The 27,943-nt window shown below is 47.1% G+C and overlaps 1 protein-coding gene and 1 long non-coding RNA gene across 3 annotated transcripts in view; one reads left to right on the top strand and one right to left on the bottom strand.

The window, feature by feature from the left end:
- The first annotated feature begins 2,192 nt into the window (after window positions 1-2,192).
- Window positions 2,193-27,943, top strand: part of KIAA0100 — a 40,019-nt gene continuing 14,268 nt past the window's right edge. Inside the window, 26 exon segments of the mRNA XM_084985758.1 lie at window positions 2,193-2,297; window positions 3,139-3,262; window positions 4,047-4,096; window positions 4,395-4,542; window positions 4,721-4,839; window positions 5,305-5,365; window positions 5,549-5,738; window positions 7,192-7,315; window positions 7,477-7,601; window positions 7,852-7,919; window positions 8,022-8,167; window positions 9,273-9,391; window positions 9,507-9,670; window positions 9,813-10,071; window positions 10,831-11,036; window positions 13,490-14,582; window positions 15,011-15,202; window positions 15,344-15,546; window positions 15,693-15,811; window positions 15,934-16,154; window positions 16,752-16,942; window positions 17,062-17,161; window positions 17,294-17,496; window positions 18,367-18,661; window positions 22,824-22,981; window positions 23,266-23,472. Of these exon segments, the coding sequence (XP_084841884.1) occupies window positions 2,230-2,297; window positions 3,139-3,262; window positions 4,047-4,096; window positions 4,395-4,542; window positions 4,721-4,839; window positions 5,305-5,365; window positions 5,549-5,738; window positions 7,192-7,315; window positions 7,477-7,601; window positions 7,852-7,919; window positions 8,022-8,167; window positions 9,273-9,391; window positions 9,507-9,670; window positions 9,813-10,071; window positions 10,831-11,036; window positions 13,490-14,582; window positions 15,011-15,202; window positions 15,344-15,546; window positions 15,693-15,811; window positions 15,934-16,154; window positions 16,752-16,942; window positions 17,062-17,161; window positions 17,294-17,496; window positions 18,367-18,661; window positions 22,824-22,981; window positions 23,266-23,472 (4,953 nt within the window). The 5' untranslated portion in view covers window positions 2,193-2,229.
- The window catches only part of LOC102158363 (uncharacterized), a 32,354-nt gene continuing 19,420 nt past the window's right edge, over window positions 15,010-27,943 (bottom strand). The window contains exon 3 of one of the 2 annotated variants that reach the window (XR_014821655.1): window positions 15,010-16,231. This is a non-coding gene — a long non-coding RNA (uncharacterized LOC102158363). The remainder of the gene's footprint in view (window positions 16,232-27,943) is intronic. The other variant, XR_014821654.1, reaches the window with a different exon arrangement.

Raw genomic sequence — 27,943 nt, 5'->3', positions numbered from 1 at the left:
AATTTGACCCCTAGCCTGGGAACTTAATGTGCCATGGGTGCAGCCCTAAAAAGCCACCCTCCCCCCAAAACAAACCAGCAACTCAAGCTGCTTCAGGGACAATGCTGGATCCTTAACCTGCTAAATCACTAGAGAACTCTTAAGACCCGCTCTCATTTACAAGAACGTGTCTTAGTAAGCTGAGGTCTCAAACTAGTTGAGCTCATTCTGCCCGCTTCCCCCTTATTCTACTTCGGTTGCATCGATCCCTTGAGATCACTCCAGAATGTAAACATAATGAAAGCAACATTTCATGCTAATGAGATAGTTGGGAGTTGGGTGGTAATAGCCTAGGGAGAAAGAAGGCAAGTGATAGAAACATCTGAGTAAAGAGAACAACTTGCACAACATGAATGACAGTAGGGAGATGTGTTGTAGTTACCCCTCCTAGCTTGGTCAGAGTTTTCACTAAGTTATTACGTCTTCCCTGAAAGTTCACAGACAGCGTATATCTTGAGGCTGCAGATTACAAGGATGATCGTGGAACTATAGTTGAGAGTTAAGTATGAACTTGAAAAAAACAGTGGCAGAGCCCTTGGGGAAATGTGAAATGACCAATGAGAGGACTTGGTAAGGAAGGAAACCTGTTGGGAGGGTAAAAGCAACTCTGGGTAACCTAGGTGAAAGTTGAAATGGGGCTTTATCTGAAGGAGTGGGAAAGAAAGTCCCCAAGTGAAATCCTGAAGGAGTTTATGGAGATGAGGATGTCAGAGCAAAGGGATATGAAGTATTTATTTTTAAATCCTTAGAATTTCTTTAGCTTGTACTGTGTTAGCATCACTGCACTAGAGTTGGAAGGAACATTTGTCCTGTTGCATTTCACAGAGAAACAGGTAAAATAAAGTTGACTGAATTCTCTATTTCACATAATGATGTTTGCTTTCCAGATAAATTGTTCCCAAAGGGCAAGAACATATATAGATAGTTCTTGTGGAAGATGTATGTACACACACACACACACACAAGCTTTTTTTTTTTTTTTTTTTTTTTGGTCTTACCTGCAGCAGGAGGAAATTCCTGGGTCAGGGATCAAACCCACGCCACAGCAATGACCTGGGCAGCTACAGTGACAATACCAGATCCTTAACCCACCGTGCCACAGAGGAATTCCAAGTACAATATTCTTTACTTTGTTTTTTGTGTTTTTGTTATTTCTTTGGGCCGCTTCCGCGGCATATGGAGGTTCCCAGGCTAGGGGTCGAATTGGAGCTGTAGCCACCAGCCTACGCCAGAGCCACAGCAACACGGGATCCGAGCCGCGTCTGCGACCTACACTACAGCTCACGGCAACGCCGTGATCGTTAACCCACTGAGCAAGGGCAGGGACCGAACCCACAACCTCATGGTTCCTAGTCGGATTCGTTAACCACTGCGCCACGACGGGAACTCCTATTCTTTACTTCTGTAATACCACTCCAGCGCAGTGCTTTGACTGCTATTGACAGTAGAAAACTGAAAACTGCAAGGAAAGGTCCAGAATGGTGCTGCCCACACAGCAGCACAATACATATTAACTAGAACATTTGAACAGTAAATGAGTTAAAAATTCATTCTGTTGTGAATGGAATGAGGTGGGACTTTTGAGGCCTTTTAATTACCCCTTGGTTTCCTCAATGATGTTCGGATAAGGCTCTGGAATAAGACAGGATAACTACTTCGTATGACCCAGGGGTATAACTGGGGCATTAGCCTCAGTCCAGGCCCTAAGTGGCCACGCAGACTCTATACAACTACTCTGGGAAACTGCTTTGAGAGAGGATCTCCCCGCAGTGAAGCGATCCATCCGGGTCCTCTGACATCCTGGGAGCGAGCCTAGGCCCGGGCGAGCCTAGGCCCTGGCGAGTAAACCCGGTTCCGCTTTTCCGGGTCCAGAAGGGTGCGCCTGAGGCGGGGCCTGTGTGTCAATCGGCTTGAGGGCCGCTCCCAGTGCGCTCCTTCCGGAGCCACGCCTACACTTCGCGCTAGCAGCCGGTTGGCCCCACTGGATCGCGGGCGCCGGGCGGGCGGGGCCGAAAGACAGCTGGCAGGCTGGCTGGCTGCGGGAGGGGGCGGGGCGCACTCGCGCCAACGCTTCCTCCCCCCGCGCTGTCCCTGCGCTTGTTGCTGGTCGGCCCGTGGCGGCCCAGCTTGGAGCCGGCGGGGGCTGCCCCGGCAGGGCGGGGGCCAGAGCCGGGCCGGGCCGGGGCCGGAATGCCCCTGTTCTTCTCCGCGCTCTTGGCCTTGCTGTTGGTTGCGCTCATCGCCCTCTTCCTAGGCCGGTGAGGGGATCCCAGCTACAGCGGGGGAGGGGACAGTGGGAAGGGAAGGAAGAGAGGCTGAGGAGGGGGCGCGCGCAGGAAAGAAGCGGGCGGGAGGGGGAAGGGGCTAGAAGTGGGGAGATGGAGAGGGGGAGGGGCCGAGGAGGGGGCTAGCGACTAGGAAAGGGATCGAGCGGGGGCGTACGACCGGAGCTGTCTCGGAAGAACCGGGAGTGGGGGGGAGACCAAGCAAGCGGACGAGGCCTGAGGAGATGCTACGATTGGGAGGAGGATGGAGGTGTGAGTGAGGACGGGGCTTGGCTTTTCTTTTTCCATTCACTCGCCTCTGAACGTCCTCTTCCGCGAGCGCGAAGGGCACCTGCAACCTGCCCTGGGGAGCAGGAACAGGTCTGGCTGCCCAGGGAGAGCGGCATTTGAGTCGGCTGGGTGTGACCCCACAGTGCCTTCTCGCGGACACCTGTCTGGAAGGCGAAGGAGACCCTTTGGGGGTGATGTGATGGGCACATCTGGCAGGGGTGCTTGTCCTTCGACTTCTCTTGGGAGTCTTCTCTCTATCTCTGGGGTTCCTAAGGATTTGAGGGATTGCTTTCTTTGTCTCCAACTTAGAAGGTGGAGTTTAGTTCGTCTGATTTCATCTGGGTGGAGGGGACACTCCAGGGCTGGGGTCCTGATCTGCGCGGATGAATGTATATGACAGAATGGTGTTTTGGAAGACAGGAGAGCTGCCCAGAAGATTCAGCTACAAATCATGGTCCTTTGGAAGGTGTTCTAGGGCCAGCAGGGGGTGAGGGAGGCCATAATTGGGAGAGGGTCCTATGAACTCATAAGGATTTTTCTGCAGGTGGCTTGTGGTCCGGTTGGCCACCAGTTGGTGTCAGCGGAAGCTGAAGGCGGAACTAAAGATTGGCTCCTTTTTTTGGATACAGAATGTTAGTCTTAAATTTCAGCAGCACCAGCAAACAGTGGTGAGAGTCCTGGGAAACTCCCTGGGTAGTATGTGGGGTTGATCCAAATGAATTTCAACTTTTGATTTCCTTTTTTAAGAATTGTAGTGGCTCTCTCTCCTAGTTAACGCAGCCTTGCACCCCTTTGCCAAGATGATCTTAGAGCTAGTTTGGGAATACTGGAATTGATGCAAGTGGTTCTGTTAAAAATGCTTATAAGGCGCAGAGTGTCGAGGGCATGTAAGAAAGATAACAGAAGCACAGAACAAAGATAATGGGAAGTAGAAGAGCTTAATTTAAGAGTGGAAACAGGGCAGCATATTCGTAAAAGAGAAATACTAAGCAAGTTCAGTCCATGTCATTGTGAGGAACAGGCTATCACACTGAGGAGAGAAGCTGGTAGAAATAGTAATGGAGAGTATTTAGTGGAGAGCTATTGCACTTCCTCCTGTTCTTAAAACATTTCCTCGAGTTCCCGCTGTGGCTCAACAGAAATGAATCTGACTAGGAACCATGAGGTGGTGGGTTTGATCCCTGGCCTCGCTCAGTGAGTTAAGGATCTGGCATTGCCGTGAGCCGTGGTGTAGCTTGCAGACGCAGCTCGGATCTGACGTGGCTGTGGCTGTGGTGTAGGCCGGCAGCTGTAGCTCCAATTCGACCCCCTAGCCTGGGAACCTCCATATGCCGCCGGGGCAGCCCTAAAAAGAAAAGAAAAAAAAAATTCCTATCTTGAAAAGTAGGAAATTTGGCTGCTCTTGGCTTACCCAGCAGTTAGTGTACAAAGCTTTCTCCCTTGCTGTTTTAGGAAATTGATAGTCTACGGATTTCCAGCAAACTCCTTAGCCATGATCTGCCGTGAGTAGCCTATCACCTCATGCTCCTTTGGAGAATATTTTGGGATTGAGGTTTGCAGAACGAGATTGTTTCAGAGAGGTCTTACAGCCCAAGGAGGGTAGTGGGTTCTTGGTTATTCTCTGGGTTAGCCTGGAAGCTATTGTTTTATGGGAAAGATATTGAAAGCTACTGTAAGACTATTTATTGTCCATGATTTGAGCTGCATTTTTAGGGGGGATGGGAAAGTGAATGTGAGGGAGGGAAGACACTGCTGTGGAAGGGATGGATCTGATGGCAGTGAGGCATCTCTTCTGGGCAGACACTATGTGGCCTTGTGCTTTGGAGAAGTGCGTATCAGAACGGACCTCCAGAAGGTTTCTGGCCTGTTTGCCCCATTCTCCCAGAATGCTGGGGTACACCAAAAGGAGCTGTCCTTCAGCCCATCCTTACTGAAGATCTTTTGCCAGGTGAGACTACTTTCCCACTTTCCTGGACTGAAGTAGAGGTGGTTGGCTTTGAAGTCGTAGGTGGATTTTTCTCCTGTATTTTCTACTGTGAGAGCTGCTTCCTAACTCTTTTTCCACTGTAAAAGAAGAGCATTGCCTTGACTGTTAATTATTTTTTGTGTTTGCATCTTCCTTCCAGCTATTTTCCATTCACGTAGATTCTGTAAACATCATGGTTCTCAAGGTGGCCACTTCTGAGTCATTGTGGCACATTCAGATCAGAGATTGCAGCTTTCTTTTGGATAGTGATGGGAAGAGGTAAGTATGGGTAGAAGGGTAGAAGAAAGTTTGGTATTTGCCTTATAGTTGTTTCAGGGTGGGTAGATGTCAGAGCGAGATTTTTTGGGTTTTTTTGTTTGCCCCCCCTCATTTTTTTTGGCCACACCTGTAGCTTATGGAAGCTCCCAAGCCAGGGAATTGAGTGCAGACTGCAGCTGCAACTTATGCTGCAACTGCAGCAACACTGGATCCTTAACTGAGTGTGCGGGGCCAGGAATCAGACCCACCGTGCTACAGAGACAACGCTGGATCCTTAACCTGCTGTACCACAGCAGGAACTCCAGGGCTTTCTTACCAAGGCATCAAGTTCTCATTTTGTGTAATTTGAGGAGAAATTAAGATTAGGCATTTCTGCTTGCCTTGTGCCCTCCAGCCAACAAACCTTGATTGAAGGTAAAGGGTGAGAAGAGGGACCAAGTGCTCTTAATTTTTTTCCTTTCCCAGGCTGAAATGTGGGGTGAGCCTAAGTCAGATCAACAGCAAAGTTCTAAAGAGTGGCCAGTTGGTGAGTATGCCATGGTCATTCAGATGTCTTCTTTTCTAATGGGCATAAGAAATGAAGGAGCTTAGGGCTTCCATTCTAGATTCTGTGTCCTATGGGATTCCCTCAAGAACCTGTTCCAGATCACTGCATTTTGACCCCAAACTCCCTACACATTCATACCTTAGAGGCTTATCTTTCCTGTAGGAGGACACCTGCCTAGCAGAGCTCTCACTTGCCCTAGAGCTGTGTCTAGAGGTGGGTATCAGCAGCTGGCAGCTGAAGGCGATCACTGTGGATGTGTGGACACTCCATGCTGAACTGCACGAGGGCCTCTTCCATAGTCAGCTGCTGCGCCAGGGCCCAGGCCTGGCACCTAAGCCTGTTCCTGGTTCAGGTAAAGCCCCACTCAGCGAGCCTCTTAGCTTCCCTGTTCTTGGGTTATTTTGGAAGTAGAAAAAAACAGTGGTCTCACTACTTATTTAGGTGTAATTTATTAGTTCCCATTGCCTTTGACCCTAGCCTTTGAGGATAGCAGGAGGAAATAGGCATTTGCTTGCGGTGAGTGAAAGAACTAACATTTAATACCTAATTATTATGAATTAGAGCTGTACTAAAACGTTATTTCTTTTTTCTTTTTTTTTTGTTGTTGTCTTTTTTTGCTATTTCTTGGGCTACTCCCGCAGCATATGGAGGTTCCCAGGCTAGGGGTCGAATCGGAGATGTAGCCGCCGGCCTATGCCACAGCCACAGCAACGCGGGATCCGAGCCGTGTCTTCGACCTACATCACAGCTCACGGCAACGCCAGATCGTTAACCCACTGAGCAAGGGCAGGGACCGAACCCGCAACCTCATGGTTCCTAGTCGGATTCGTTAACCACTGCGCCACGACGGGAACTCCTAAAATGTTATTATTTTAACAAATGAGAAAACTGAAGCCTACGAAGATTAGATAGATAACTTGATTGAGCTCACACAGCTAGTCAAAAGTAAAAATGGGGTTTAAGTTATTTGGCCCTAGTAGTTCCTTTTGTGGCTCAGCAGGTTAAGGACCCGACTAGTATCCAAGAGGGTATGAGTTCAATCCCTGGCCTCGCTCATTGGGTTCAGGATCTGGTGTTGCTGTGAGCTGTGGTGTAGGTCACAGACATGGCTCAGATCTGACATAGCTGTGTCTCTGGCATAGGCCAGCAGCTGCAGCTCCAACTCCAGTTCGACCCCTAGCCTGGAAACTTCCATATGCCAGAAACGCGGCCCAATAAATAAATAAATAAATAAATAAATAAATAAATAATATGGCCCTGAAGTCCATATTTTTTTCATTATAACAATCTGCTCTCCACGCTATTTTTTTTTTTTTTTGTCTTTTGTCTTTTTGTCTTTTGTTGTTGTTGTTGTTGTTGTTGTTGCTATTTCTTGGGCCGCTCCCACAGCATATGGAGGTTCCCAGGCTAGGGGTTGAATTGGAGCTGTAGCCACCGGCCTACACCAGAGCCACAGCAACGCAGGATCCGAGCCGCATCTGCAACCTACACCACAGCTCACGGCAACGCCGGATCGTTAACCCACTGAGCAAGGGCAGGGACCGAACTCGAAACCTCATGGTTCCTAGTCGGATTCGTTAACCACTGCGCCACGACGGGAACTCCTCCACGCTATTTTTTTAATCTCTGGGGAAGGAAGTACAGCAGGTGCCTGGACCTCTGCGATATTTGCCTTGTGGCCTAAAATTGGGCATTTGTTTTAGCCTACGTTATTTGGGAGATTTGGCCAAAGAGGGCACGGCATGTTGGGAGACTTAGGAGTATCAAGGATTGATGGCCCTTCTATTATTCGTTCATGTTTTCAGAGGTGACAGAGAATTTGGCTGAGCCAACTCTGCCTGGCCTGTACCTCCTTCAGCAGCTGCCAGACCAGGTCAAGGTGAAGATGGAGATCACAAGTGTGGTGCTGTCCATGAATAGTCAAAAGAGGTGAGATCTCTCCTGACACAGAAGTGTGGAGAGTGTAGTTGGAGCTACATACTGGGGTCTCCATAACCAGCTTAGTAGCTGCACTGAGCTTGTCTGAGGGGAGAGAGGGAGTAAGAATAGCATTCCACATATTTCTGAGGCAGAGACTGTCTCTGGTTCAGGCACCTGAATTGGACACTGAAACTGCTGCATTTCCTGTACCACCGTGATGAGGATCAGCTGCCCCTTCGAAGTTTCACAGCAAACTCTGATTTGGCACAGATGAGCACTGAGCTCCTTCTGAAAGGTTCATGGGTGGGGATACTGGTACTGAGAGAGAATGCAAGGACTAGACACACTCTGCCCCTGTGCCCCACTTGATCTTCTTAATTTACCATCAGTGTGATCAGGGCGGGGGAGTAGGGAGCATACCAAAAGAAAATAGCCCCTACTGAGGAGGGTTGGTGATTATCTGGTCATCCCCTTGCCTGTCTCTGACCCTCCTCGTCTTTTTGCCCTCCTGGTGTTCTCTTCTGATCTGCCCTTTGTGCTTACAGATGGGTTGTTGCTGTCCCAGAGCCGCCAGCGCATTGTCTGCCTCAACTCCCTCAAGGCTAGTGTGCAGGTATGTTGACCAAAAATCATTCCTTTCCTTGCTCTCTCCCTACATATTGCATCATGAGCTAATGAAATCAACCCAAGCCATTTCTGTTTGTCTCATTTCCAGGTGACCACCATTGACCTCTCAGCCTCCTTAGTTCTGAACACCTGTATTATTCATTACCGGCATCAAGAATTCTCTCACTGGCTGCACATGCTAACACCGGAGGCCCAAGAGTCTAGTTCATCTGTTCTTAAGCAAAGGAAGAAAAGGTCAGTATAATCTCCAGCTACCATCTTATCAGGTGGAGTCTCAGATTTTTGTGGTCTAAAGTAGCATCTTGTATTAAATATGTATTTGATTCCTTGATCTTTTAAAATTTCCATCTCAGTAGCCCAGACTCAATAGCGATCCTATTTTGTGTCTATTTTATATATCTTTCCAATTAGACTAGACACTGGCGGTAGGATGATGTTCTGTTTTTATGTCCTCAGTGCCCAGCACAGTTCCTTATTATAGAAAATAAACATTTGTTAAATTGAACTCAGTTTTGTTTTGTTTGTTTTTTGGGTGTTTTTTTTTTTTGTCTTTTTAGGGCCTCACCCACGGCACATGGAGGTTCCCAAGCTAGGGGTCAAATCTGAGCTGTAGCTGCCAGCCTATGCCACAGCCACAGCAACACCGGATCCGAGCTGTGTCTGCAACCTACACCACAGCTCATGGCAATGCCAGATTCTTAACCCACTGAGCGAGGCCAGGATAGAACCCACAACCTCATGGTTTCTAGTTGGATTAATTTCTGCTGCACCACAATGGGAACTCCTCCGTTGTTTATGAGGATACACAGTATCTATAATGCCTTAGACTATAAGGTGACAGGTCATGTCAGCAGTGCTGTTTTACTCTCTCTATAGTACTTGCATTGTGTCACATGGAGAAATTAAGGCCAGTGGTTTGGAAGTGATGATCCTTGGTTGTATTAGGTTGAATCATACTGACGTTCATCATATTTGATCTATAAAAAGGGCAGTTTCACACACATGGTTTAACCTAATATGTTTCTGTGGATTGTCATTGGGAGTAGGAGTGGATTACTGAGTTCAGTCTTTTTTTTCTAGTTGCATCCCATCCTAGTAATCACAACAAATCTCACCCTGCCTTTTTTTTTATTTTTTGGCTGTACCCACAGCAAGTGAAAGTTCTGAGGCCAGGGATTGAACCTGTGCCACAACGGCAACCCAAGCCACAGCAGTGACAACACTGGATCCTTAACCTGCTGAGCCAGCAGGGAACTTCTCACTCTGCCTTTTGCCTATCTGTTCCATGATAGGAAATTATTTTTTCTTTATCAAACAATGATGTCTTGTTCCTATGCAGAACCTTCCCTCAAATCCTGGCTCCTATCATCTTTAGCACCTCCATCTCCAATGTCAATGTTTCCATTCAGCTTGGAGATACACCGCCCTTTGCCTTGGGATTCAATTCCATCTCTCTGGGTAAGGCCATGCAATGGGAAAGGAAAGAACAAGAATCTGTTCCTTAGTGGAGCTGGGCCCAATTGATGGCCACTGTGGTTTCATAGAACTCCTCTCTCCTACCTTCTTTGTTCAGATTACCAGCACCTGAGACCACAGAGTATCCATCAGCGGGGAGTCCTAACTGTGGACCACCTCTGCTGGCGGGTGGGCAGTGACTCCCACATTCAACGGGCACCCCACCCACCCAATATGCATGTTTGGGGTGAGGCGCTTGTCCTGGACTCCTTTACACTCCAGGTAGGTGGGAACTTTGGTGGATAGTAGCCCATATAGTTTCCTCATCCTGCCTTGCTTTAGAGCACTGAGTACCTTTTTGGTGGCAGACATTACAGAACTGTGTCAGCATGCTTCTGATGGAGTCCTTCTGCTTCTTTTCTAGGGTAGCTATAACCAGCCTCTGGGTCTGTCCAGCACTCAGTCAGATACCCTCTTCCTTGATTGTACCATCCGAGGACTGCAGGTAGAAACATCAGATACCTGTGCTCAGTGTCTTTCTCGGATCTTGTCCTTGATGGGCCCACAGTCTGGGCAGTCAGCTGTCCCTAGGGAATCTTCATTTGGAGACTTGGTCTCATTACTGTGGAAAGTAGACTTGAAGGTGGAAGACATGAACTTGTTCACCCTTTCTTCTCTGGTTGGTAAGTGGGACAGGAAGTCTATACTAGAGTGGGTTGTTAGCAATCTAAGCAGATTATGCTGCTTTTTCTCATTTAATAAAGCCAACTCTGAAAATTTTCTTTCTTTTTTTTTTTTTTGCTATTTCTTGGGCCGCTCTCGCGGCATATGGAGGTTCCCAGGCTAGGGGTTGAATCGGAGCTGCAGCCACCGGCCTATGCCACAGCCACAGCAACTCGGGATCCGAGCCGGGTCTGCAACCTACACCACAGCTCACGGCAACGCCGGATCCTTAATCCACTGAGCAAGGGCAGGGACCGAACCCACAACCTCATGGTTCCTAGTCGTATTCATTAACCACTGCGCCACGACGGGAACTCCAACTCTGAAAATTTTCTTAATTAGAGGCATGAAATATTAGAAGGTCTTGCATAACTGTTTGGCTTCTGGATATTAAGAGCTTATAAGTAGCAAGATATAGAAGAAGAAGACAGCTTTGATATCTGATATCAGGTATTTTTTTTTTTATTTCTTTGTGTACTTAGTTCTAGAGAGGAAACTGATACCTCTGGGGAATTGGTAGGAGTTTGGGGACATCTCTGGCCCTGCCAGTTCTAGTTAGGTTAAGATGGGAAAGGAAAAACTCTAAATATGAGGAATGAGGTTAGAGAGGTGTGAATACAGATAGCTAGAGCGAAGGGAATAAAGAAGGAAGGAGAGTGAAGATTAAAGTTGCCATTTGAGAGTTGAGAACCAAGCCTGACTTGGTTTCTGGATGTTAGGTGCTTCAGAGATCCGACTGGACACATTGACTGTCTTGGGAAGTGCAGAAACTTCAACTGTGGGTATTCAAGGACTTGTGCTTGCGCTGGTGAAGTCGGTCACAGAGAAGATGCAGCCTTGTTGCAAGGCTCCTGACATCCCCACTCCAGTGCTCAGCCTCTCCATGCTCTCCATCACCTACCACAGCAGCATCCGCGCTCTAGAGGTAATGCTTCTATGAGAAGGCAGGGTCAGGTTGGTTTTTCCCTAGGCCTAGAGTATTTTCCAGCCTTGAGTCATGTTGTGAAACACACCTATGGGAAATATAATACTTGTGGTGGTTCTTTTTTTTTTTGGCTTTTTCCATACATCTTTTTTGTTTGTTTTAATGGCTGCATTCATGGCATATGGAAATTCCTGGGCCAGGAATTAAATCCGAGCCACAGTTGCAACCTCTGTCACAGCTGTGGCAATGCCAGATCCTTAACACCCTGTGCTGGGCCAGGGATCTAACTTGTGCCTCCACAGCAAACTGAGCTTCTGCAGTCAGGTCCTTAACCCACTGTGCTACAGTGGGAACTCCTATACATTTTTACATTTTAAGGTAGAACTTAAAATATATATAAAACTAGGAGTTTGGGGAGTTCCCATCATGGCACAGCGGAAACAAATCCAACTAGGAACTATTAGGTTGCGGGTTCAATCCTTGGCCTTGCTTAGTGGGTTAAGGATCTGGTGTTGCCGTGAGCTGTGGTTTAAGTCACAGATGTGGCTTGGATCTGGTGTTGCTGTGGCTATGGTATAGGCCAGCAGCTGTAGCTCTGATTGGAATTTCCATATGTTGTGGGTACGACCCTAAAAAGCAAACAAAAACAAAAACAAAAAAAAACCACCAACAAACTAGGAGTTCCCATCATGGCTCAGTGGTTAATGAACCTGACTAGCATCCAGGAGGACTCCGGTTTGATCTCTGGCCTCGCTCAGTGTGTTAAGGATCCGGTGTTGCCGTGAGCTGTGGTATAGGTTGCAGACGTGGCTCAGATCCTGCGTAGTTGTGGCTCTGGCGTAGGTCAGCAGCTACAGCTTCGATTAGACCCCTAGCCTGGGAACCTCCATATGCCTTGGGTGTGGCCATAGAAAAAGACCCTCCCCCCAAAAAATATATATGCACACACATATATATAATACTAAAGGAAATATATGAACTTTGGTGAGTCTATACCCAACCTCAATTATTACCAACTTATGACCAACTTCATTTAGCTAAATTCTGAGCAGTTTTCCCTGTCTTCTGCACTGGGGTTATTTTTAAGCAGTTATCAAACGTATACTTTCTATGGTAAAGATTTCAGTGTTAAAAAAATAAAAGGAATTCCCATTGTAGCTCAGTGGGTTAAGAACCCAACATAGTGTCCGTGAGGTTGTGGGTTTGATCCCTGGCATTGCTCAGTGGGTTAAGGATTCAGCATTGCCACAAGCTTTGGAATAGGTTGCAGATGTGGCTGGGATCCACTGTTGCTGTGGCTGTGGTGTAGGCCAGCAGCTGTAGCTCCGATTGGACCCCTAGCCCAGGAATCTCCATATTCAACAGGTGTGGTGGTAAGAAAAAAAAGCGAGAAAGAAAGAAAAAAAAAAATTTCAGTGTGTAATTCTGAAAAATGAAGGACTTTTAAAGGTCAGGATCTGGTGTCATTTTACTGAAGCACTCAGCTCATCAGAAGACTGGAAGGGATCTGAAGATGGTGGCCACTGGGAAGTTTTGAGAAGCTTCCCAGTATCTTTTTCCTCAGAGGAATTGGTTGGACATGGGACCCTCTTGGGAGGAGAGTGGGATGTTTTCCTGTTTTTTAGAATTCAACCTCCTTTGGAAACTGAAAAGTTTCCTTTTCAGAGGTTGGAAACTTGAACATTTCCGTCGTAGAATTTAAATTTTCTCTCTGCTTCACTATTGAGAATTGACTTTGTTTTTCAAGCTGAAAGGACTCTACCACCCCTTTTTTTCCTACTCCTTTTTTGAGGCATACTTTCCCTTATATAAGTCAATTGCTGTATTGACTTGTATGGCTAGTGCTTTTTATACTTTTCAAGAATTAAGTCAAAGTGCAATCAACACATGAAACATCCCCCCCCCCCTTTTAGTGCCTCATGGGTGGCCCATGGAAGTTCCCAGGCTAGGGGTCAAATTGGAGCTGCAGCTGCTGGCCTACACCTCAGCCACAGCCATGTCAGATGAAAGCCACATCTGGGACTTACTCCCTAGCTTGTGGCAAGATGGGATCCTTAGCCCACTGAGCAAAGCCAGGGATCGAACCCACTTCCTCATGGATACTAGTTTGGTTCTTAACCTGCTGAGCCACAGTGGGAACTCCCATGAAATATTTTCTGATTGATTGTTGCAGAAATTATTATACAGAGTGTGGTTGTTATGGAAAGATAACTCATGAGTAGAAACATAAAGCCAAGTGATTTATTGAGTGCATGTGTATATAATGGATGTACTGTGGTAGATAGCAGAATTAAAATCCATGAGCAAAGCAAGAGAGTAATTAATGTAGTTATTCAGCAAAGACCTCTGAGTGGACATAGTTCTTGAGCCAGCAATGCATATATAATAGTTCCTGCAACTCTCCTGTTCTGGGACATTGTAACTGATGGGTCCTTTTCTCTTGCTGTCTAAAGGTTCAGTGTGGGGCAGGGCTGACCTTACTCTGGAGCCCCCCAGATCACATGTACCTATACCAGCATGTCCTGGCCACCCTGCAGTGCCGAGACCTACTAAGAGCCACACTGTTTCCTGAGACTGTTCCACTCCTTGCATTAGAGACTCCAGGCACTGCCTCTGAGCCAGAAGGCTGTCCCCCTGAATCCTCTCCCCCAAAGCGGCTACTAAACCTGACACTTGAGGTGAGCACAGCCAAGCTGACAGCTTTTGTGGCTGAGAACAAGTTCATTACCCTGGCTGCAGAGAGTGTGTCTCTGAGCCGGCACGGAGGTTCACTGCAGGCCTACTGCCCAGAGCTGGCTGCTGGCTTCGATGGCAATAGCATCTTCAACTTCAAGGAGGTGGAGGTGCAGCTGCTACCTGAGCTGGAGGAGATGATCCTCCACAGGAACCCCTTCCCTGTGCTGCAGACCCTCCGGAACCGTGTTTGGTTCCTCTCCCTGGGTTCAGTCTCAGTGGAGTTTCCTTATCAGTATGATTTCTCTCGAACTCTGGATGAGGCCGTGGGAGTTCAGAAATGGCTGAAGGGACTGCATCGAGGAACTCATGCTCAGGCTTCTCCAAGCCCTGCTCCACTCCCACCGGATCTACTCTTGAAGGTTCAGCACTTCTCCTGGGTTTTCCTGGATGACATTTTTGAGGTGAAACTTCGTGATAACTATGAACTGATGAAGGATGAAAGTAAGGAGAGTGCCAAGAGGCTTCAGTTGCTGGATGCCAAAGTGGCTGCTCTTCGGAAGCAGCATGGGGAGTTATTGCCTGCTCGCAAGATCGAGGAGCTCTATGCTTCTTTGGAACATAAAAACATCGAAATCTACATCCAGCGCTCTCGTCGTCTCTACGGCAACACACCCATGCGCCGGGCACTGCTCACTTGGAGTCTGGCAGGGCTTGAGCTGGTTGCTCTGGCAGATGCCTCCTTCCATGGGCCTGAGCGTGTGGTAGAGCAGGTTCGAGAACTTGATCCAGGCAGCCCTTTTCCTGCTGAGGGAATGGATCTTGTCATTCAGTGGTGTCGTATGCTGAAGTGCAGTGTCAAGACTTTTTTGGGTGAGTAGCACTTTCTTATTTGCAGAGCTTAGTGTTTGCCCTTGATGCTCCATGGAGCTCTCTGAGTGATTACAGAGGAGCTCAGCTATATTGGGAGCTGGGGCTGTTTTTGGATGGGTGGAGTGGGATGGGTGGACTCCTCTTCCCTTTCTTTGTTCCCGAATTTCATCCTGAAATTACTTAGCTAAACATGAGGGTACCAGTGACTAACACAGTCATCTTCGGGGTTAGTGTGGCTCTTGGATCTCAGTGTTATTCTCCTCACTGCCTCATCAGGGTCTCCATGCCCTTTTCTAGCTTTGCTGCCACCTGCCAGCTCTTACTCTCTTAGCTGACTTTGTTAAATCAATGGGTAAAAGTCATGACAGGAGTAAAAAGTGCCTGAGAGTGCTGAGACAGTTTCCTGAATATCCTCCTTATAATAACAGTTCGGATAAGAGACTATCCCCGGTACTTGTTTGAGATCCGTGACTGGCGGCTGATGGGTCGACTTGTGGGCACCGAGCAGAGTGGCCAGCCTTGCTCTCGTCGGCGTCAGATCCTGCACCTGGGGCTCCCGTGGGGTGATGTGGCAGTAGAGAGAAACATGCCTCCGCTCAAGTTCTATCACGACTTCCACTGTAAGTAGAGGAGGGTGATAGATTTGGCTGAGATGGTGGTGATGGTTAGGCTGGGAGATGAGCTGAGGCCTTTCTGGAGTAACAGCAGAAGAAAGGGATGAAGTTGTGTAACAAGCTGTGCCCTTTGCTCCTCTGCCCCAGCGGAAATCTTCCAGTACACAGTGGTATGGGGCCCATGTTGGGATCCAGCTTGGACACTGATTGGCCAATCTGTGGACCTCTTGACCAAGCCCTCAGCTGACCCCAGCCCACCCTTGCCCTGGTGGGACAAGAGCCGTCTTCTATTCCACGGGGACTGGCACATGGACATTGAACAGGCGAACCTGCACCAGCTGGCTACTGAGGTGAGGGGTCCAGAGGAGCTGTTTTCTTATTAGGATGGTATGGTTGGGGCTGGTATAGCACTTGGGGGAAAAGAGAAAGGTACTGATTTGGAAGGTGAAAATGATCCTCTTATTCACATCTCACCAAGTCCTTGGGGTGATTATAGGATCCGTACAACACAACTGAAAATATGCACTGGGAGTGGAACCACCTGTCTTTCCATTGGAAACCTGGTCAGTTTGTGTTCAAGGGTGACTTGGATGTCAACGTGAGAACAGCCTCTAAGTGAGTGGGGTGATGGATGGGACCTCAACAGGGTGTGGGACTCAGGGTGGAGGGAGTGGGGAAGAGCTGAGGGTCTGCAAATGACAAAGGGCACTAAGGGCCAGGGCTCTGTTGTGAGCCAGGTATGACGACTGCTGCTTCCTTCACCTGCCTGACCTCTGCATGACACTGGACCTACAGTGGCTATGCCACGGGAACCCCCACGATCACCATGGTGTCACTCTGCGGGCCCCCGAGTTCCTGCCTGAGGTTCCCTTGGGTCAGCTCCATGACTCCTACCGGGCCTTTCGTTCTGAGAACCTCAATCTCTCCATCAAGATGGATCTGACTCGGCATAGTGGAAGTGAGGCTGGGGTCTGGGGCAACGTGGAGGGAGGGCTTGGGAGAATGAACTTAGACACAGAGGACTTAAGCTTGACCCTATGGGGAGGGGATAGGGAAAAAGCAAGAGAAGGCTTGGGTTAGGATCTTTTTTTGAAGAGGGTTGGTGAAAATAGCTTGGGTCTTTGAAAGGAGAGCGTGTAGGGGATATTGAGTATGATACTTGAGTGCTATTTGGGTTTTTTTTACTTTTTTTTTGTGTGTGTGTGTCTTTTTGCTATTTCTTGGGCAGCTCCCACGGCATATGGAGGTTCCCAGGCTAGGGGTCCAATCGGAGCTGTAGCCACTGGCCTACACCAGAGCCACAGCAACTCGGGATCCGAGCCGCGTCTCCAACCTACACCACAGCTCACGGCAATGCCAGATCGTTAACCCACTGAGCAAGGGCAGGGACCGAACCCGCAACCTCATGGTTCCTAGTCGGATTCGTTAACCACTACGCCACAAGGGGAACTCCCCTATTTGGGTTTTTAAACCTCTAAAACCTGGAGCCAGGGAAGGATTTAGCTTCATCTCTGTGTTTTAACCACAGCTAGGATGTTTGTCCTTTCCTTTGTAGCAATATCCCAGCCCCGCATTCTGCTATATAGTAGCACTCTGCGCTGGATGCAGAACTTCTGGGCAACTTGGACTAGTGTGACAAGGCCTATCTGTAGGGGAAAGCTCTTCAATAACCTGAAACCCAGCAAGAAGAAACTTGGCCAGCACTACAAGCAGCTTTCCTATACTGCACTCTTCCCTCAGCTGCAGGTCAGCTCTGACCTCTTTGGTTCTGTTCCTTTTCTCTAGTTTTCTTGTTTTCTCTTAACTGGGCTCTGAATCATCTCTGATACCATCCTTCATTGAATGCTGTGCCCTCTTGTTGCCAGGTGCATTACTGGGCCTCATTTGCCCAGCAGCGTGGCATTCAGATTGAGTGCAGTCAGGGCCACGTCTTCACTCGGGGAACTCAGCGGCTTATACCTCAAGGTAAGGTCAGAGGCGCCCATCATTTCTCCTTGCCAATTCTTTGTCCTCTTTCTCAGCTCCCTTCCCTTCCTCTCTCTGTCCCACACTGTTCTGTACTGTTCTGCATGGGCTCTGTATGCCTCCTTTTCTCAGCGGGCACAGTGATGCGGCGCCTCATCTCTGACTGGAGTGTGACCCAGATGGTTAGTGACTTAAGTCAGGTCACTGTTTACCTGATGGCCTCGCCCACTGAAGAGAATGCTGACCACTGCCTTGATCCATTGGTAACAAAGACCCACCTACTGAGCCTTTCCTCCCTCACCTACCAACGGCACAGCAATCGCACAGCTGAGGAGGTACTGCCTGACCCATTTTCTGTACTGCCTTTTTGTATCAGCAGGTGTCTTAGTCTGCTTAGGCTGCCATAACAAAATACCATAAACTGGCTTAAACAACAGAAATTTATTTCTCATGGTTCTGGAGGCTGAGAAGTCCAAGATCAGGGGGCTAGCATGGTCAGGTTCTGGTGAGGGCTCTCTTCCTGACTTGCAGATGGCTGCCTTCTCACTGTGTCCTCCCCTGGCAGGAAAGGAGGGAAGCTCTCTGGTGTCTCTTCTTCTGACGACTAATCCTCTTCATGAGGGCCCCACCTTCACCATCTCATCTAAACCTAATTATCTCCTTAAAGGTTCTATCTCCAAATACCGCCCCGCTGGGGATCATGGCCTCCCATATGAATTTGGTGGTGGGCAGGGGGCACACACACAACTGAGTCCATAGCAGTACGTTTCAGGCTAAGCTCCTGGTAATGTTCCTAACTATATTCTAATCACGTCTATCATTACTCTATCATGTATTCACTAGTATTACCATCCCTCTTTTTGAGAATTCCTTGTTTCCCTCTCATTCTAAACAGAGTCTCTTGTTCTTCATGAAATAGAGTGAACATTTTTTCCTGGCACCTTATTTGGTGTTTTCTCCCCCCAGTTAAGGGAGGATTTTAAGTTGACATTCCGAGTCATTTAAAATGCAGTGGGGGTAGTCAGAGTGTTAGATAATCTAATGCACACACTAAGACCACTTAGTGTTTCTTTCTCCAGGGTCATCTTACCTCCCTCAGAATAGGTTTAATATTAAACAAGTTTGTTTTTTATCTCTGCATTTGTGGTCTAGGAAGAATGTGGAGAATTTCTGTGTTACCCTGATGTCCTTTTTCTGTTTCCCAGGAGCTCTCTACTCGAGTTGGGGATCCTGCCTTTCACACACATCAACTGCATTTGGTAGATTTACGGGCTTCCTGGACAACCACCAATCGAGACATTGCCTTTGGTTTATATGATGGTTATAAAAAGGCAGCTGTACTTAAACGTAATCTCTCTACTGAGGCTCTGAAGGGTTTAAAGATTGATCCCCAAATGCCAGCCAAAAAGCCAAAGCAGAATGCCGGGACCAGTGCCCCAGCCCCACCTCCTGTCAGTACTCCCAGCTTTAGTGGACAGCCTGATAAGGGGTCTTCAGGAGGTAAGCTGGGGGAGATGGGACTCTATAGAGTTAGGTTTAAATATGTATGTGGCCTTGGACAGGAGTTAGAGGACTAAATTAGGGCTGGTTCCATCTATATGTATAGATGAAACTGTTGGGTTTTTTTGTCTCTTGTCTTTTTAGGGCCACACTCGCGGCATATGGAGGTTCCCAGGCTAGGGATAGAATCGGAGCTATAGCTGCCGGCCTACGCCACAGCCATAGCAATGCCAGATCCGAGCCACGTCTGTGGCCTGCAGCAATGCTGGATCCTTAACCTACTGACCGAGGCCAGGGATCGAACCTACAACCTCATGGTTCCTAGTCAGATTTGTTTCTTCTGTGCCACAATGGGAACTCCAAGATGAAACTATTGTTTTTCTGTTTTAGGCCACCTAAGATTTACATAGCAATGATATGGGGGCATTGAAGGGTCTAGTCATATGCCTAGGAGAACTGGATCAGGAAGGAGTGAAAAGGCTGGACAGGATGACTAAAGGAAAGAAACAAAGGATGAGAGAGTTGTTTTCTGTTCTTATGTATTTATTCAGCCAACAAATTTATTGAGGGAATTCCCGTCGTAGCTCAGTGGTTAAAGAACTTGACTAGTATCCATGAGGACGGCATGACTAGTATCCCTGGCCTTGCTCAGTGGGTTAAGGATCTGGTGTTGCCGTGAGCTGTGTTGTAGGTCGCAGACGTGGCTTCGATCTGGCGTTGCTCTGGCTGTGGTGTAGGCCAGCGGCTATAGCTCCTATTCGATTCCTAGCCTGGGAGCCTCCATGTGCTGAAGGTGCATATGTCTAAAAAGACAAAATACCCCACGAAAACAGCTACAACAAAAAATTACTTAGTTCTTAATAGGCACAGAGCACTGTTCTCGGTTTAGTGAGAGATAAAGAATATATGATATTCTAGTTGTCTCACAAGTTTTATCATCTCCGGATGAGCTATGATTAGTTCATTCATTCATTTAATCACTTATTCATTTGTAGGTTCACTTTTTAGCTTTATTGAGGGTTTGTGATGTATCAGACATGACCCTAGACATTAGGAATGTAAAGATGTAGGGATGCTCAGAAACGAATGGAGTCATGTAAATTATTATTTCATTATGAGAATACTTTGTAAAGATGTTTAAGAAGAAAGTATCTAAATCAGCATAGGGAAGTCTAGAAAGGCTTCACAGAGATGATATAATTGAGATGGGTCTCAAAAGATGAATAAGGAGTTCCCGTCGTGGCGCAGTGGTTAACGAATCCGACTAGGAACCATGAGGTCGCGGGTTCGGTCCCTGCCCTTGCTCAGTGGGTTAACGATCCGGCATTGCCGTGAGCTGTGATGTAGGTTGCAGATGCGGCTCGGATCCCGCGTTGCTGTGGCTCTGGCGTAGGCCGGTGGCTACAGCTCCGATTCAACCCCTAGCCTGGGAACCTCCATATGCCCCGGGAGCGGCCCAAGAAATAGCAACAACAACAACAACAACAAAAGACAAAAAGACAAAAAAAAAAAAAAAAAAAGATGAATAAGAGTTTGATAAGCAAAGAAAAGAGGGCATTTTAGAGAGAAGGAATAACAGGTACAGAGGAATGCAGGTTCATGGTGAATTTATTTTTTTTTAATTATTATTTTTTTTTTTGTCTTTTTGTTCTTTTTAGGGCTGCACCCTTGGCATATGGAGGTTCCCAGGCTAGGGGTCTAATCCGAGCTGTAGCTACCGGCCTACACCACAGCCACAGCAATACCAGATCCGAGCTGTGTCTGCAACCTACACCACAGCTCAAGACAACGCCAGATCCTTAACCCACTGAGCGAAGCCAGGGATCGAACCTGCAACCTCATGGTTCCCAGTTGGATTCACTTCCGCTGTGCCATGATGGGAATTCCTTTTCTTTCTTTCTTTCTTTTTTTTTTTTTTCTCCATGGTGAATTTAAGAACAGGATGAAAGTTGATAAATTCCACTGGAGAGCAGTTAAAGAATATGTGAGTTGTTCTTGACTGTAGTGAAAGAGGGGACTGTGAACAGGGAAGGGTTTGTTGAGGAAGTAGCATTTGAGCTGGACCTTGAGGGCTTAGTATAGTTTGAACATGTAGAAATGAGAAGAAAGGGCATTAAAGGCAAAGGCCATATCTGGAATAGGAATGGAGTTGGTCAAGCTCAATATGTTCAAAGGACCGGGGTTCCCATTGTGGCTCAGCAGGTTAAGAACCTGAGTCATATCCATGAGGATGCAGGTTTGATCCCTGGCCTCGCTCAGTGGGTTAGGAATCTGGTATAGCTGCAAGCTGTGGCACAGGTTGCAGATGCAGCTAATTTTGCTGTGGCTGTGGCATAGGATGGCACCTGGAAACTTCCACATGCCACAGGTGTGGCCCTAAAAAGAAGAACAAAACAAAAAACAAAGGACAGTGAATAGTCTGTTTTGGTTGGCTAAAGGTGAAGGTGCTGGAAAGGAAAGCTGCAGGTAGACCATCAAAGGTCTTTCATACAAGGCTAAGGAGTTTTTGTTCCTTAGTAAACAGTGGTGAACTATGGAAGGTTTTTGAATTAGGGGGTATGTCATCATTAGAATTTTACTTTTAGGAAAATAAATCTGGCCATGGTGTGGAGCAGGACTGGAGAGGAAGAAAGGTAGGGAGACAAATTAGGAAACTATTATGGCATCTCAACAAGCAGCAAGGAGGTCCTTTGAACTAGGTAGAGGCAGTGGGAATGGAGATGAGGGCATGGACAGAAGTATTATTGGGTTTGTTTTTTTTTGTTGTTTTTCCTTTGTAGGGCCACACCTGCAGCATATGGAGGTTCCCAGGCTAGGGGTCAAATCGGAGCTACAGCTGCCGGCCTACACCGCAGCTACAGCAACGCCAGATCTGAGCTGCATCTGTGACCTACACCACAGCTCACGGCAACGCTGGATCCTTAACCCACTGAGCAAGGCCAGGGATCGAACCCGCAACCTCATGATTCCTAGTCTGATTCGCTTCTGCTGCGCCACAACGGGGATTTTGCTATTGTTTATATAAGAGGTTTGGCAGCTGGTTGGAAGGAGTTAAAATAGGAAGAAAGCAATAGTGATTGAGGCTTTGAGCCTGGAGGCAGCATGATGGTAACAGTACTGTCAGAAATAGGAGAGTCAGAGGCTAAGCAGGTCTTAGGCGGGAATAGAGTTGTTGAGTTCATATTTGGACATGCTGAGTTTGTGGTGCAAGTAATACATCTAGGTGGAAATGAGGATCCAAAAGCTTAGGACTAGGGAGTTTCAGCATAGAGGTAAGAATTAATGCCAAGGAGATAATAGTAGTTGCTCACTGTGTGGCAGGTCCCCTGCGAAATACTTTATATATTATTCCATTAAATTATCTCAATAACCTTATTATATAGTTACTGTTATTTTACACACAAGCAAACTGAGACAGAGAGGTTCAAACAGGCTGCTAAAGGTTATAATCAAGTAACTGACAGAAATAGGGTCAACTAGTCTAATTCTGGAGAGTGCTCTTAACTATAACACTGGTTTGACAAACTCTTTAGATGAAAGAGCAAGAAAGAAAAGGGAGGAAGTTCCCTTGTGGCATAGTGGGTTAAGGATCTGGCATTGCTGCAGCTGTGGTACAGGCCCAATTCCCTGCCTCAGGAACTTCCACATGATGTGGGTGTGGCCAAAACCAACCAACCAAACAACAACAGCAAAAGGAAACAGAAGAAAGAAAAGGGAACAGACCAAGGATAAACCTTAGGAAATACTTCTCTCTAAAACCTGGGAGAAGGTAGAGGATCTAAAGGCATAATCAGAGAAAGCAGTAGCACTGACGGCAAGGGAGTGGTTTACGTGGAAAGGTGGTCAGCAAACAAATAGCATTTAAAACTATGTGAAATGAAAAATAGGAGTAAAATGGCAGGTAAAAAGATCCTAGAGTAATTCAGAGGTGATATAGAAATGCTACTACATAGCATTTCTGAGTTTCTCTTGGGAATCTTACTTTTACTAAAATTGAAGGAAAATGAAATGACAATCCATATCAGGGGTCAAGGGGTGGAGTGGGCTGGGCTGGAGTTGCAGGTTGAGAATACATTCTAGAGAGATCGAAGGAAATCCGTTTGGTCTTGGATTTGTTCTCTTTTGACTCTGACTTTTCCCCCACTTCCTATTTCTCTGCCAGGCACCTACATGTTGCAGAAGCTGATTGAAGAGACAGATAGGTTTGTCGTGTTCACAGAAGAGGAGTCAGGTGTGAGTGACCAGTTGTGTGGCATTGCTGCCTGCCAAACGGATGACATATATAACCGAAACTGCCTTATTGAGTTGGTCAACTGCCAGGTACCTTCTCTTTACCAGAGCACCCCTGCCCATCATTGAGCTAGATCATAATCATATGCGTTTACCTTCCCCCACCTCTAAATAAGAATAGGTGGATAGAACTCCGAAACGTTATTCCTTCTAACAGGTATCATGGATGATCATTTCTATTATTAAAAACCAGTGGAGTTCACTCAGTAAGCCAGAATTAGACCCAGTTGCAGTCATTGGTAAAATCCTTTCACTAACTTTCCCATCTTCTTGGTGGCCCTGGTGCTGTGACTTTGTTTCTGTCTCTGGCATAGATGGTTCTTCGTGGAGCAGAGACAGAAGGCTGTGTCATTGTGTCAGCTGCCAAAGCCCAGCTGCTGCAGTGCCAACACCATCCAGCCTGGTATGGTGACACGTTGAAGCAAAAGACATCCTGGACTTGCCTGTTGGATGGCATGCAATACTTTGCCACCACTGAAAGCAGCCCCACTGAGCAGGATGGCCGACAGCTCTGGCTAGAGGTTAGTCAGCAGGGCTGGGAAGGCCCAATATATCCCTGGTTTTCCATAGTTGGACCCTTTCAACAAACTACCTTGCAAGATCCTTGCAAGACAGAACCTGTTGCTACCAGGTTAGCAAAACTGCAGGAGGGCTCAAGGCCTGTGAGTGAAAACCCACAGTGCCTTTTTTTTTTTTTTTTTTTTTTTAATCTCATGCTATACTATGTCATTGCAAGGTAAAATTCTTTTTTCCCAGCAGGAAAATTAGGAACATTTTTTTTTTGTCTTTTTTTGCCATTTCTTGGGCTGCTCCCGCGGCATATGGAGGTTCCCAGGCTAGGGGTCTAATCGGAACTGTAGCTGCCAGCCTACGCCAGAGCCACAGCAACGCGGGATCCAAGCCGCATCTGCAACCTACACCACAGCTCACGGCAACGCTGGAACCTTGACCCACTGAGCAAGGGCAGGGACTGAACCCGCAACCTCATGGTTCCTGGTCGGATTTGTTAACCACTGCGCCACAACGGGAACTCTCGTTTTATCATTTCTTTTTTTTTCTTTTTTTTTTTTGTCTTTTTTGCTATTTCTTGGGCCGCTCCCGCGGCATATGGAGGTTCCCAGGCTAGGGGTCCAATCGGAGCTGTAGCCACCGGCCTACACCAGAGCCACAGCAACGCAGGATCCGAGCCGCGTCTGCAACCTACACCACAGCTCACGGCAACGCCGGATTGTTAACCCACTGAGCGAGGGCAGGGACCGAACCCGCAACCTCATGGTTCCTAGTCGGATTCGTTAACCACTGCGCCACGACGGGAACTCCTTATCATTTCTTTAAGTCTGTCTGGGGAGGTCTTAGTATATGTGAAGGTAATGTTTTTGTTAAGTGAGGCTGTGAGCAGTTGGCAGGGACTATGCTACAAATTTTCATCATTTGGTAAAACTGAATTTGCACTATAATTTCTAGGATGTAATATCATCAGAATTATTGGGAAAGTGGATGGTTATGAGATGTACCTGCCCAATATTCTGCATCATGGTTACTTATTTCTTTTTTTTTTTTTTTTTTTTTGTCTTTTTGCTGTTTCTTGGGCCGCTCCCACGGCATATGGAGATTCCCTGGCTAGGGGTCCAATCAGAGCCACCGGCCTACGCCAGAGCCACAGCAACTCGGGATCCGAGCCGCGTCTGCAACCTACACCACAGCTCACGGCAACGCCGGATCGTTAACCCACTGAGCGAGGGCAGGGACCGAACCCGCAACCTCATGGTTCCTAGTCGGATTCGTTAACCACTGCGCCACGACGGGAACTCCCGTGGTTACTAATTTCATAGGTGTTAAGTGTCTACATTGTGCTGGGCGTGGTACATCCAAATGAGTTATTGGAGCCAACTACATCTGATAAGGACCAGTGTGATAATGTCATTATTCATTCTACTCAGTGGGGATAAAGCTTATCCCTCCTCCCTGGCTGATGCTTCTTACTCCAGGGACCTTAAGGCTCAATCCAGGCAACCCCAAGTATAAATTATATAAAGTATAAATTATAACCAGATGTCAAGGCAAGTAAGGGTCAGGTTATTGGTAATATGAAAGGCCATGTTGGAGTTCCTGTTGTGGCTCAGTGGTTAGCGAATCCGACTAGGAACCATGAGGTTGCGGGTTCAATCCCTGGCCTTGCTCAGTGGGTTAAGGCACCAGCGTTGCCATGAGCTGTGGTGTAGGTCACAGACATGGCTCGGATCCTCCGTTGCTGTGGCTCTGGCATAGGCTGGTGGCTACAGCTCCAATTAGACCCCTAGCCTGGGAACCTCCATATACTGTGGGAGCGATCCAAGAAATGGCAAAAAAGACAAAAAAGAAAAGAAAAGAAAAGAAAGAAACAAACAAAGAAACAAAGGCCATGCTGATATATTGTTCAGGCAGGTAGTACTCTATACCAGCAGTCTCAGGAGACAGGCATAGACGATGTTAACTGCTCATGTAGAGGTGGGCAGGATGAGCTATGCAGGAGCTCCCTATCTGGCTTTTTCTGGGCCTCTGCTGCTTCTAGGCTTGCCTTCTTTTGCAAGTGAACTTTTTTCCCTCAGGCTGTGATATTAGCATTAAAGTGGAAAGTCCTTGGCTTACATGGGAAGGACTTTGATCTTGCCTTCCTATGTGAATTTTTTGTGACTTAGCAGATTGTTTATGTTGTTCTCATATTACTCATTCTGTTCACTTTGACTTCTGCTTGGCAGAGTCAAATGAATTTAATTCCCATCCCCTATGGCAACATTGTTAGAGTGATCTGAAGACAGAAAACAGCAAGAATACCAAACCTGGAGTTCCCGTCGTGGCGCAGTGGTTAACGAATCCGACTAGGAACCATGAGGTTGCGGGTTCGGTCCCTGCCCTTGCTCAGTGGGTTAACGATCTGGCGTTGCCGTGAGCTGTGGTGTAGGTTGCAGACGCGGCTGGGATCCCGCGTTGCGGTGGCTCTGGCGTAGGCTGGTGGCTACAGCTCCGATTCCACCCCTAGCCAGGGAATCTCCATATGCCGTGGGAGCGGCCCAAGAAATAGCAACAACAACAACAAAAGACAAAAAGACCAAAAAAAAAGAATACCAAACCTGAATACAAAAGTGGGTGGGAAGTTGTTTTTTGGGGGATTTTTTGGGGGGTTTTTTTTTGGTGGCACCCATGGCATGTGGAAGCTCCTGGGCCAGGGATCGAACCCATACTATAGCAGTGACCTGAGCCGCTGCCAACACTGGATCCTTAACCTACTGCAGCACAAGGGAACCCCAGAGGTCATTGGTTCTGATGAATTTTTTTGCTCAAGACATGATCTGATTTTTTTTCCATTTAAAAAAATTGTGATTAAATATACATAATATAAAATTTATCATTCTATCATTTTAGGTATATAGTTCAGTGGTATTAAGTACATTCATAATGTTGTACAGTTATCACCATCATCCTTCTCCATAACTCTTTTCATCTTGCAGAACTGCAGATACATCCATTAGACGATAACTCCCCACTTTCCCCTTCCCCCAGTTCCCGGCAGCCACCATTCTATTTTCTGTCTCTCTGATTTTGACCACACACACACACACACACACACACACACACACACACACACACACACATGTCTCAGATATATTTGTCTTTTTTGTGGCTTATTTCACTTAGTATAATGTCTTCAAGGTTTATCTGTGTTGTAGCCTGTGTTAGAATTTCCTTCCTTTTAAACCTGAATTCCACTGTATGTATATACCACATTTTGCTTAGCCATTCATCCACTGATGGACACTTGGGTTGCTTCCATATTTTAGCTGTTGTGAATAATACTGTTATGAATATTGGAGTACAAACTTCTCTTCGAGAGCCTGCCTTTAATTCTTTTCGGTATGTATCCAGAAGTGGAATTGCTGGATCATAATACTGATTCTTTTGTTAATGTTTTGAGAAATTGCCTACTATTTTCCATAGTACCATTTCACATTCCCGTCAACAGTACGCAGGGTTCCAGTTCTGTACATCCTTGTCAACACTTGTTATTTTCCTTTCTTTTTTTTTTTTGGTCTTTTTAGGGCTGCACCCACGCCATATTGAGGTTCCCAGGCTAGAGGTCAAATCGGAGCTGTAGCTGCCGGCCTACACGACAGCCACAGCAACAGTGGAGCTATAGCTGTTAGCCTATGCCACAGCCACAGCAATGCCAGATCCGAGCCACGTCTGCAACCTACACCATAGCTCATGACAACTCTGGATCCTTAACCCACTGAGTGAGGCCAGGAGTCAAACCTGAGTCCTCGTGGATGCTAGTTGGGTTTGTTTTTTTTTGTTTGTCTTCTGTCTTTTTAGGGCCGCACCCACGGCATATGGAGGTTCCCAGGCTAGGGGTCTAATTGGAGCTGTTGCTGCCAGCCTACGCTAGAGCCACAGCAACTGGGGGTCTGAACCACGTCTGCGACCTACGCCACAGCTCACGGCATCGCCGGATCCTTAACCCACTGAGTGAGGCCAAGGATCAAACCCGCAACCTCATGGTTCCTAATCAGATTTGCCAACCACTCAGCCATGATGGGAAGTCCCTAGTTGGGTTTGTTAATCGCTGAGCCACAATGGGAACTCCTTCTTTTTGTTTTTGACAGTAGCCTTCCTGATAGCTGTAAGGTGGGATATGATATGAGTTTTATTTTTATTTAATTTTTAAAAATTATAGTTGCTTTACACTGTTGTACCAATTGGGACATGATATGGTTTTAATATAACCTGTATTTTTCTGGCCTGAGGCCTGCAAAATGTGCATGTAACTTAGTTGGGTTTGGAGAATTTGGGTGGTTTGTGCCAGGAGAGAAGACATATGTCCTCTACCCTGGGAACTTCCTCAAGTTAGTCCAGGCAGTGACTGTGTAGATAGTAAATTTTTTCTTTTTTTTTTTTTTTGTCTTTATCTACAGCTGCACCCAAGGCATATGGAGGTTCCCAGGCTAGGGGTCTAAT

Source organism: Sus scrofa, chromosome 12 (genome assembly GCF_054392235.1).
Source record: "Sus scrofa isolate SSC_HxYL_T2T_F1_AM1 chromosome 12, Sscrofa_HxYL_maternal_Yorkshire_Landrace_v2.0, whole genome shotgun sequence".
NCBI classification, from domain to species: domain Eukaryota; kingdom Metazoa; phylum Chordata; class Mammalia; order Artiodactyla; family Suidae; genus Sus; species Sus scrofa.
Note: the sequence above shows the minus strand (reverse complement) of the source record. Positions and strands in the feature narration are given on the sequence as shown.